Source organism: Musca vetustissima, unplaced genomic scaffold (genome assembly GCF_032173495.1).
Source record: "Musca vetustissima isolate MV318-11 ecotype Yass unplaced genomic scaffold, APGP_CSIRO_Mvet_v1 utg3185, whole genome shotgun sequence".
In the NCBI taxonomy this organism is placed as follows: domain Eukaryota; kingdom Metazoa; phylum Arthropoda; class Insecta; order Diptera; family Muscidae; genus Musca; species Musca vetustissima.
In genome coordinates, this window is record NW_026880239.1 from 109,403 (window position 1) to 121,734 (window position 12,332).

Consider the following 12,332-nt stretch of genomic DNA (forward strand, 5'->3'; position numbering starts at 1 on the left):
ATATCTACTTTATTCTTTTTTGCCATATTTTGTGTTTGGAAATAAGAAATACAAATAATCAACATGGGGTCGATTGGCGACGTTAGAGTTACTACTGTAAGCATACACAGTGGATTAGTGAGTTTCAATTACTAGTTGAGAATCGCAAGCAGAAGCAGGAAAATGGCAGGTAGAATGGTAGCAGAAATTCTTCCTGGTTGTATTTGCAGTTATTGCTGCTGACGTCTGCCATTTTCCCTCCAAGGAATACTTACCGCCAGTACAGCTAGATACCTCTGTTCCTGTTCCACCAACGAATATTTGGCCACAGCCCAACAACAACTTGTTGTTGAACCTCAACCTGCCCATGAATTGGCCGATGATGGTTACTGTTACAAGACCCACCGATAATGTTGTCTACCGCCGCAACCGTCGTGATGTCAGACAATTGCCCAGCAACGAATACTTGCCTCCTGTTCGAAAACAAACCCAAGTTGTTGAATCGGTAGCTCCCGTCGCTGTCCCAACCAAAGTATATTTGCCCCCAGCCCAACAACAACTTGTTGTTGAACCTCAACCGTCCCATGAATTGGCCGATGATGGTTACCGTTACAAGATCCACCGTCGCGTTGTCTACCTTCACAACCGTCGTGATGCCAGCCACTTACCAAGCAACGAATACTTGCCTCCTCTTTAGGGTTTGGGGTCGGGAATTCGCATCCCGGGTATTCCCCGGATTTCCCGATATTATTTCCCAGGAAAACGAGAAATAACATTTCTAAATATACCTAGATTTATTACAGAAATTTTCAAAGTTTTCAAGTTAAAAAAATGGCCGGTTTATCTCATGCTGGAATATTGGCCGGTATATCACTAAGATATTTTAATGTGGTTCGAAATTCGAAAAATTATGAAAGAAACCAGCTTGAATTATGATTTTCAAACCACATTGTAGCAACTGTTTCAGATGGGGCGAAGTTTATTAGAAATTTATTCGGAAAGTCCTAAAGGACGGTTCTTCTGCTGGAATCATACCATACATTTAAAGAACCAGTAGAAGCTTTATTGCAGATGCTGCCTTGAAACATTGTAATTTCAACAAAATTCCATTGATCATTTAATTTTACAGATATTACAAAAATCTATTAAAGCTTGAATCAGTGACCGACGTGACTAAAAATTATATCTCTACTAAAGTTTTAAGAAACGCAGATACTTTGAGGAATACGGATGTGCCAAGGTTGACAATGTTAAATGTTTTGAAATTAAATTGAAACGGTTGAAATGTCAACCCCTATAAGTTATAGTTATAGTCTTTTTAGGTAGAAAATCTCCCCATTAGAACTTATAAATATAGGTTAATTTTTTCGGATAGCCCCCCCTATAAAGGTACCCCCCCCCCCCAATTTTCGGTATTTTGAGGTTTGTAGAATTATCGGCATAGGTCCAATTTTAGGTATGTTCTCTATATTTTCGTTGCAAGTATCTGTTAGTATACCTATGGTATCCATAGTTCGGCCCGGCCGAACTTAACGCTCTTTTTCACTTGTTTATATTAAAATAGTTATCTGATTTGTTCCTCGTTTTGGGTTTGGTTCTAAGACTTTGTTGAAAATATTTCTACATGAGGAACGTGAGGTTCGAGAATGAACTATATCGGCCCGCAGTTAGGTATAGTCCCCTACTGATTTTTGGTATTTTTAATATTTAGCGTAAAGGAAGTTATTATTAGGCATCTCACCTCATATAATGGTAATGTATTTCCTACACGATGTAATCAATATTGGTCCCGCCTTATGTATCGGCTTCAGGGACGTACTCATATGCATTTTTTCTGCAATGAAAATTTTCACCAACAGCTTCCTTTTCCCAAATAAAATCTGTATACGTTGGTAATGGTCATATACAACTGATACCTCTAAATTACAGTATTTTGTAGGATGGACCATCCTACAATGCGTCGTCAATATCGGTCCAATTTTTGGGGTTTGCAGGAAAAATATACATTAAAAATTGCCGGAATTTGTATTTGATGTACATAAATGGGTTTGTAGAAATATCGGTATAGGTCTGTTAGTATACCTATGGTGGAGGGTATCCAAAGTTCGGCGCGGCCGAACTTAACGCTTTTTTCACTTGTTTACAAATAAAATTATTTAATTAATAAATATATCAACCCTACCCTCTTATATTTTTATTTATAAAAGTTGTAAAAAGACCCGGGAATGAAATTTTTGAATTCCCGATTTCCCGGGAATGAGAACAAGTCAGGAATTACCAAACCCTACTCCTGTTCAAGAACAAACCCAAGTTGTTGAAGAAGTAGCTTCAACAACTTGTTGAACGGGAGCTATGAATTGGCCGATGATGGTTACCGTTACAAGACCCACCGTCGTGTTGTCTACCGTCACAACCGTCGTGATGTCAGCCACTTGCCATCCAACGAATACTTGCCCTCCGTTCAACAACAAACCCAACTTGTTGAAACCGCCGCCCCTGTAGAACAAGTCACTGTTGCCGTTAATTAACCTGCCCTCGCCCATGAATTGACAGATGATGGTTACCGTTACAAGACCCACCGACGCGTTGTCTACCGTCGTCATTAAAGAAGGTCGAACAAATTGCTGTCCACGAGTTGGAACATAACAGGAATCCCATTCGTTTGGATCTTGGATTATATTCCCAGATTTTGCTGGGGGAAATCTAAATCTTAGCATTACTTTATAAGACTTTCCGCTCTCAGACTTGTTCTTTAGCCAAAATCCATTGACATGAAAATATGAGAAAAAATAAATAATAAAATAAAAAAAACAAAACAAAAAATCTCTCTTTCTTTTGTGGTACTTTTTATGTGTCTTCGACTATCGACTCTGCTCAATAGTTTTGCAGAGAAGCTGAGAGCCAAATAACTATCAATGTGTACGCGTGTGTGTGTAAGTTGGGTATTCTTTTTTGCCATCTTTTGTGTTTGGAAATAAGAATTACAAATTATCAACGTGGGTCGATTGGCGATGTTCCATCTCTCAGCCGGAGACAGATTTGTGTATAAATAGTAAGAAATAGTTCTGTGACTACAACATTCTACTCTTAGAGTTACTACTGTAAGCATACACAGTTCTGCCTACAGTTTGTAAAGTCAGTGGATTAGTGAGTTCCAATTACTAGTTGAGAATCGCAAGCAAAAGCAGGAAAATGGTAGGTCCCGCTTGTCTTCCGGAGTGTTTACCGAAGTGTCCCTCCACATAATATTTGTCCTTTCTTCTTGCAGAAATTCTTCCTCGTTGTATTTGCAGTTATTGCTGCTGTCGCTGCTGACGTCAGTCATTTGCCATCCAACGAATACTTACCCCCAGTACAGCTAGATACCTCTGTTCCTGCTCCCACCAACGAATATTTGCCCCCAGCCCAACAACAACTTGTTGTTGAACCTCAACCTGCCCATGAATTGGCCGATGATGGTTACCGTTACAAGACCAACCGTCGCGTTGTCTACCGTCGCAACCGTCGTGATGTCAGCCACTTGCCCAGCAACGAATACTTGCCTCCTGTTCAAGAACAAACCCAAGTTGTTGAAGAAGTAGCTCCCGTTCAACAAGTTGTTGTTGAACCCCAACCTGCCCATGAATTGGCCGATGATGGTTACCGTTACAAGACCCACCGTCGCGTTGTCTACCGTCGCAACCGTCGTGATGTTAGCCACTTGCCATCCAACGAATACTTGCCTCCTGTTCAACAACAAAGCCAAGTTATTGAATCCGTAGCTCCCGTCGCTGTCCCAACCAACGAATATTTGCCCCCAACCCAACAACAAGTTGTTGTTGAACCTCAACCTGCTCATGAATTGGCCGATGATGGTTACCGTTACAAGACCCACCGTCGTGTTGTCTACCGTCGCAACCGTCGTGATGTCAGCCACTTGCCCAGCAACGAATACTTGCCTCCTGTTCAAGAACAAACCCAAGTTGTTGAGGAAGTAGCTCCCGTTCAACAAGTTGTTGTTGAGCCTCAACCTGCCCATGAATTGGCCGATGATGGTTATCGTTACAAGACTCACCGCCGTGTTGTCTACCGCCGCAACCGTCGTGATGTCAGCCACTTGCCATCCAACGAATACTTGCCTCCTGTTCAAGAACAAACCCAAGTTGTTGAGGAAGTAGCTCCCGTTCAACAAGTTGTTGTTGAACCTCAACCTGCCCATGAATTGGCCGATGATGGTTACCGTTACAAGACCCACCGTCGCGTTGTCTACCGTCGCAACCGTCGTGATGTCAGCCACTTGCCATCCAACGAATACTTGCCCCCTGTTCAACAACAAAGCCAAGTTGTTGAATCCGTAGCTCCCGTCGCTGTCCCAACCAACGAATATTTGCCCCCAACCCAACAACAAGTTGTTGTTGAGCCTCAACCTGCTCATGAATTGGCCGATGATGGTTACCGTTACAAGACCCACCGTCGTGTTGTCTACCGTCGCAACCGTCGTGATGTCAGCCACTTGCCATCCAACGAATACTTGCCTCCTGTTCAAGAACAAACCCAAGTTGTTGAAGAAGTAGCTCCCGTTCAACAAGTTGTTGTTGAACCTCAACCTGCCCATGAATTGGCCGATGATGGTTACCGTTACAAGACTCACCGTCGCGTTGTCTACCGTCGTCATTAAAGAACGTCGAACAAGCTGCTGTCCACGACTCGGAACATAACAGGAACCCCATTCGTTTAGATTTTGGATTATATCCCCAGATTTTGCTGGGGGAAATCTAAATTATAGCATTACTTTATAAGACTTTCCATTCTCAGAATTGTTCTTTAGCCAAAAACCATTGACATGAAAGTATGAGAAAAAAAATTATAATAAAATATAAAAAAAAACAAAAAAAACTCTTTTTCTTTCGTGGTACTTTTTACGCTTCTTCGATCAAAACAAAATAAAAATTAATTACCCTGGCCATTTGTCTGAGACCCGCTCTAATGGTAAACGTAATGTGTTAATGGTTGTTTGCTAGAAACAGCAAACCCGCCTGACAGGCCGAGGAGCGGAAGGCTCCCACAAGACTGGATTTGTTTCTCAAACGAAAAACCCGTCCACATTTGTTTCCAATTATAGAAGACCATAAATAATTATGATTGCCGTTGATGCAGAATTTATGCAAATCTTCCAATTCCCGAATAATTTGTCGTGACTATAAAAGCCAGGTAATTTGGCTGCATAAGGTATCATTTCCTCTTGGATTCTTCCGACGATAGGAGATCGACACTTCCAAACAAAATGGTTAGTATTTCGAGAAGTGGGTTTTTAATTTGTGAATTAAAACAATTTGATTTTTGTTTTTGGAATTTCTTTAGAAATTCTTTATTGTTTTGTGTGCCGTGCTAGCTTTGGCAAATGGTGATGCCAGCCATGTCAGCACCGAATACTTGCCGCCTCATGAAGGACATGCCTCAGCACCAGTGGCTTCGTACAGTGCTCCAGCTGCCACTTATTCGGCTTCCTACTCGGCACCAGCTGCTTCTTACTCGGCACCAGCTGCTTCTTACTCGGCACCAGCTGCTTCTTACTCGGCACCAGCTGCATCATACTCGGCACCCGCTGTTTCCTACTCCGCTCCAGCTGCCTCCTACTCTGCCCCAGCTGCATCCTACTCTGCTCCAGCTGCCTCATACTCAGCTCCAGCTGCCTCATACTCTGCCCCAGCCGCTACCTACACCGAATCTTATGATGCTGGCGCTTCTGCTCCTGCCCACACTTTCTCCTCTGCTGAAGGTTACAAGTACAAGACCAACCGTCGTCGTGTCTATCGTCGCCGCCATCGTCGTGATGTAAGCACTGAATACTTGCCACCTGTACAAGGTGCTGCTTCTGCTCCATCCAGTGAATATTTGCCACCAGCAGCTTCGGCCCCAGCACCATCGTATTCGGCTCCATCTTATTCTGCTGCTAGCTATTCGGCTCCAGCTGCCTCATACTCTGCTCCAGCTGCCTCGTACTCTGCCCCAGCCGTTTCTTATTCCGAATCCTATGATACTGGTGCTTCGGCCCCCGCTCATACCTTCTCCTCCACCGATGGCTATCGTTATAAGACCCAACGTCGTCGTGTCATTCGTCGTCACCGTCGTTTCTAAACTGTAAATAAGATTTTGCCACGTTAGCTGAAAAGCCTTGAAATCTAATAAAGAACATAGATTATTGAACAAAAAATATTTTGTTTCTTCTTTTGAGTTATCCAATAAATAATTTTTTACCATCTCCACATCAATCCGAAAGGTATGATAAAAACGTTAAAAACAAGTGAAAATTCAGGTTCACCTTCAATTTATCTTAAATCGGTTGGGACTTTTAATATGGTAAATTGCTGTCTGAAGAAAATGTAAAATATAGACACTTAGTTTGGGCTGCAATACCAATACAGATATTTAATTTAGAGCCAATTGGGTTGAAAAATGTAAATACTAGTAATGGGGATCTAATAAAAATACTGAATAATGGGGTTCTACCAATATTGAAAATTTTTGGTTGGGAGATTTTCTATTAAAAAAATTCAAAATATAAAACTTCAAAAACCAGAAATGTAGAAATTTAGGAGGTTTTGTTGTAGGGGGGGTTTATCTAAAAAGTGGACCAATATTGATATTTTTTAGTTGTAGCACCAAGATTGATTCGAAAATTCCCACCTTCAACATATCCACCGTAGTGGTGGTAATTTGATATTGCGGGAGAAAAACATCACAGTAGAAAATGTTCGATATAGATTCATGGGTTTATAATGCCTCCATATAAATTTCCCTCATCATTTTCCACCAAAGTTGTTGTAATTTGGTATTCCGTGTTCATGTTCGGATGTGGCATTCTGAGTTGGGTGCTAAACACAGGACCCTTTAATTTTTTTCTTCATGTTGCAGTTCCTAGTCCATTCTTCCAATCTGAGGGTATGTAATTTTTTTAGTGCATAAACAATTTACTAGCATTTTGAATGCATATCACATGGTCCGTTCGCAATATTTGGGCCAAGTTTGAGAATGGGCAGTCTTGTAAAATAATGCAATGATTTAGAATTTTCTCCCAACAATTAAATGAATGGGCTTCCTGTAATTTTCCGAATCGAGGCAGCAGCTTGTTCGGCGTTCCTTAATGATGATGGTTAGACAACGCGACGGTGGTCTTATAACGGCAACCATCATCGGCGAATTCCTGGGCAACAACAACTTGTTCAACGACAACGGGAGCTACTTCTTCAACAACTTGGGTTTGTTGTTGAAAAGGAGGCAAGTATTCTTTGCCGGTCAAGTGGCTGACACCAAGACGGTTGCGACGGAGCGAAAGGTTCAACCACTTGGGTCCCTTCTTGAAATCGGATGCAATGGGATGTGGCTGTCATCAGGACGGTTGCGGCGCACTATGGCTGAAATCGTGAATTTAGCGGCATAAAGTATATCCCGACAAGCTAGCTTCACCAAATTTTGAGTGTAGAATTCTAATGTTAGAAACAGTGGTTTATAAAAAAAATAGGGCGAGTCACGCCTCCAGCTTGTTGGGTATTTTGTCGATGTTGGGTTCGTTTTTCAACCGAATTACTTGTAATTTGGTATTTGTAGTTCTCATTGTAAAGAAAATTTCTCTACCAAAAATGATCAATATTGGATGAGGTTTTCGGGTGGCCCCATATACCGGTATGCTGTATGTACTTCATTATTCGGAATTTTTGGGATTTTGCGCACTTTTTTAAACCAATTAGCTCTTTATTATGTCTTTATGTACATTATGTTCTAATTGGGTTGCAAATCTTCCTATTAAAAACTATCCATATTGGTCAACTTTTTAATGTAGTTCCCATATAATTGTACCTCCGTAATTTCGGACACGTTTTCCACCAAGTTGGCTGTAATTTATATGTTGGATTTGCATTTATTGCAGTTACTGGTGTCACAAAAATAGATCGAAACCAGTGAGCGGAGCAGTATAGTCGGACGTGGCCGACCATACGATACCCTACACAGCTACCACGGAAATCTAACTTTATGCGGATGTTTATTCCGACCCGGAGCAATATTTCGTAACATTTGCACCTTCTTGCCCGATTAGAGGTCAACAGCGCCTCTTCCATACTGAATATTACTAATATTCAGTACAGCCCTTCTAGTTACTTGTCCAAATTGCCTTCGCCGTGGGTTGTATGGTGATGTTCGGCTTATACTGGTGGCCTATAGATCGATTCGAAAAATACAAAAATATTATGTTTACGGTCCAAGTCATCCCAAAATTATTATCTGAACATCACCGAAAATTATCGGCGCTGTCCTAGACCATAACTGGAACCCCATGGAAAATTTCAATGCGATCAACGCTATCTTCCCGTCCTCTACTATGGTACGATTCGAAAAATACAAAAATATTATGTTTACGGTCCAATTCATCCCAAAATTATTATCTGATCATCACCGAAAATTATCGGCGCTGTCCCAGACCATAATTGTGACCCCATGGAAAATTTCAATGCGATCAACGCTATCTTCCCGTCCTCTACTATGGTAATGGGTTACTAATGAATACATAATCACGTGTAAATATGAATACATAATCACATCCAAGTACATACGACAAAATAATTGGTATCGACTCCTCTTGGATATATTATCAACTTCTCGGGTCTGTGTCCTTTAGGAGTAAATATATATGCCATAGAATACAAATTTTGTCATTTTCACACAAAAGTCAGGGCCCATTTTTACGCGCTAAATATTGTCAAATCTTTATCAAAGCTGGCATGCTCATTCTTTGGCCCGATCCCCTTCCCCATGTAAAAAATCGCGATGTATGAGCCCTATTTGCGGCCTCTGGAGCGACCAGAAAAACCGTCAAAAATTTAGTATTTGGTCCATTTCATCCCGTAAATATTAACCGATCTTAACCAAAAACAATAGGGGTCTTCATTGGACAGAACCTATCCTACATGCAAAATTTCGTAAAGATTGGTCCATAACTGTGACCTGTATCGTGTTTACAAATTATAATGGACAGACGGAAAGACACACATGTCTAGATCGACTCAGCTAGTCGAGATATGACGATCGGTATACTTAAAGGTGGGTCTAGGACCAATATTTCGCGGCGTTACAAACTCTTTAGGCTGCACAAAGCTATAATACCCTGACAACATAGTTACTATCTGAAATATTTCCCAAAAATGTTTGTTAAACTAAACTGTGACCGGTTAAAACATCAGACCAGTAGCTCAAAACTAGGATCTAGGATTCTCCAACATCCACTGTATACAATACCACATATATAGGTACTTCTAAACACTTTCTAATTTCTAAAAAGTCTATCCGATTTTAGTTTAGATAACTTCCAAGCTCTAATACATCTTAATTTCCTTAATTTACTGTCAATTTCGTATGGAATATTAATTTTTATGTAATTTTTGATTCTGAGTTTTGTTTTGCAAAAATATTAATAATTCGTTTATTAGCAGACACCTTTAGCATGACATAAAACTCGGATTTTCTACAAACAATCACATGTAATTAGTTCTTGTAACACTTTGTTACATTTTTAGTTTTACTCCACGAAAAACGATTTGAAGTTTTACACAGACATTGCAACTTCTCCTAGTATGCATGGTATTGTAAATATCCATCCATGTTTGGGTAGAGCTCTGTATATTGAAGACTTTAGCCGTTACTACATGGTAGAGGGTATAACAATTTGGGCCCGTCCGATCATAACGAAGTTTTTACTTGTTGTATAAATAATAATTTCTTATTTAGAATCGAAAGGACAAGAAGTCTAGCACCTTCCCAAAAAAGCATTCTGGTCCAGTGATATTTTTTGAACAATATGTCTATTGTTTTTTTTTTCATTTTACTATCATACATATACATATTCGAAAAAATCCCCTTTTATGATGCATCACGCTATTGTTTATGAATGAAAAGAAAACCACAAGACTAACAATAATCAAATCATGTTTATAAAACTAATAAAATTTTCTTAAAATAGAAGGGGAAACAAATCATAAATAAATAAAAAGCAATATATTCAAACCTCCTGTTTTGAAAAAAAAACACTGATTTGGAAAAATTAACGGCTATTTGTCTAGTTCAAAGCATGGTATACAAGTTCTATCAATGGCACGTTTGAAACAAGCTCTTGTGCAAACATTTATTATATTTCCTTCAGGTTGTTTTCGAAAGGAAACAATAAACCTGTACACCGTATTAAATTTGTGTGGTTTTTTTTAATAAAACACACGCACACGCGAAATTATTACTAATTATGATTCAATAAAAATAGAATTAAAATAAAAACAATAACTGTATTATCTGCAATCATCGATAGATATCAGTTTTTTGGTATATAAATGCAATTCATTTCTCTGCATAGAGTATCATTTTATCGTGGTTAATACAACAGCTAAGAGATAAACTTTTCACAAAATGGTTAGTACAAAGTTGACACGGAGACGAACATATTCAGAAACTAAGACGAATACTAATTTTAAATTTTGAAATTTTCTTGTAGAAAATCTTTGTTGCCCTCTTTGCCTTGGTTGCTGTGGCAACTGCTGATGTCAGCCATCTGAGCAATACATATTTGCCACCCAATGAAGGACATGCTTCAGCACCTGCTGCTTCATACTCAGCTAAGGCTACCTATTCGGCTCCAGCTGTTACTCATGCCGCTCCAGCTGCCACTTACTCTGCTGAAGCATCATATACCGCCCCAGTTGTTACTCATTCTGCACCAGCTGTAAGCCACTCTGTCCAGGCTTCTTACTCGGCTCCAGCTGTTTCACATGCTGCCCCAGCTGCCACACACTCCGTTCAGGCTTCGTACTCTGCACCAGCCGTTACTCAATCCGCTCAGGCTTCCTACTCGGCTCCTGTTGCTACCCACTCAGCCCAAGCTTCTTACTCAGCTCCAGCTGCTATCCACACCGTTCAAGCTTCCTACTCTGCTCCAGCTGCTACCCAAGCCGGCAAATATTCTTATTCCGCTCCTGCTGCTACTCAAACCGTTCAAGCTTCCTACTCTGCTCCAGCTGCTACCCAAGCCGTCCAAGCTTCCTACTCTGCTCCAGCTGCTACCCAAACCGTTCAAGCTTCATACTCTGCTCCAGCTGCTACTGTTTCGGAATCATATGACGTTAGTGCTTCTGCTCCCGCTCACACTTTCTCATCTGAAGAAGGTTACAAATACAAGACCAACCGTCGTGTTGTCTACCGTCGTCGTCATCGTCGTGATGTAGGCACTGAATACTTGCCACCCGTTCAAGGTGCTGCTTCTGCTCCATCTACTCAATATTTGGCTCCCGCTGCCGCCGCTCCTGCTGTTTCTTATTCTGCCCCAGCTGCTTCATACTCTGCCCCAGCTGCTTCCTACTCTGCCCCAGCTGCTTCCTACTCCGCCCCAGCTGCTTCCTACTCTGCTCCCGCTGCCACCTACACCGAATCCTATGAAACTGGTGCATCTGAACCAGCTCACAGCTTCTCCTCAGCTGATGGTTACCGTTACAAGACCAATCGTCGTCGTGTCATCCGTCGTCACCGTCGTTTCTAAATAATGAAACTATTTCTATGCAAATAGTTATCATCAAATTAGAAAATTAATGTAACATATAGCTGAATTATTATAACAAATAAATTAATGTATTTGTTGTCGAACGCATGACATTTGTTTCAATGTGTTAGTAAAGTGAAAAATAAGTTTCACTTTCTAAAAAACGATGTAACAAAAACATCAACATTTTTCAAAGGGTACCAGAAGTAATAAAAGGTATTTGTAGACCATGATAAGATAGAGGAGGGGGGAAGGGGGCACCTTTGAACAACGCTCCTTAATTTTCGGTTTAAATTTTTTCCGACCCGCAGCCAATTTGTGTACCCTTCGCCACACTGTGGTACAAGGTTTTATGTATTTGTGCATATTTTTGTAACAGGCAAAGGGAAACGTGATATACCCATGGTTCCTTTTGAAAATATGCATAGAATCATTTTCTGAGTCGACAGGTCGCAGCTCATTTATTTGGCCCAAGGACGAACCCAATTGAAATTGGGAAAAATCTGTCTAGATTTAGATATAGGTCCCATATATAATTTCATCCGATTTAAGGTAAATGGTGCGTCAACGTCTCTAAATATCTTTTGATTTACACGAAATTTGGCCAAGCGTACCAAATTAAGTCTAGATGTGTGTTAAGTTTCGTGGAAATCGGTCCAGATTTAGATATAGCTCCCATATATAATTTCGTCCGATTTAAGGTAAATGGTGCGTCAAAGTCCCTAAATATCTTTCGATTGCACGAAATTTGGCATAGCGTACTAAATTAAATCTAGGAAGATGTGTGCTATGTTTCGTGGAA

General features: G+C 40.5%; 2 protein-coding genes across 2 annotated transcripts; both read left to right on the forward strand.

Annotated features, from left to right (window-relative positions):
- Positions 1-63: 63 nt before the first annotated feature.
- Positions 64-4,636, forward strand: LOC133325716 (uncharacterized). Its single transcript, XM_061534439.1, has 3 exons — positions 64-117; positions 311-634; positions 3,248-4,636. Exons 1-3 carry the CDS (start codon positions 64-66, stop codon positions 4,634-4,636), a joined length of 1,767 nt encoding a protein of 588 aa, XP_061390423.1.
- A 165-nt stretch (positions 4,637-4,801) lies between these two features.
- Positions 4,802-11,545, forward strand: LOC133325717 (uncharacterized). The gene is made up of 5 exons (XM_061534440.1): positions 4,802-4,807; positions 5,320-6,089; positions 10,537-10,720; positions 10,838-10,871; positions 11,283-11,545. The coding sequence occupies exons 1-5, from the start codon at positions 4,802-4,804 to the stop codon at positions 11,528-11,530; spliced, it is 1,242 nt and encodes a 413-aa protein (XP_061390424.1). The 3' UTR covers positions 11,531-11,545.
- Positions 11,546-12,332: the final 787 nt, after the last annotated feature.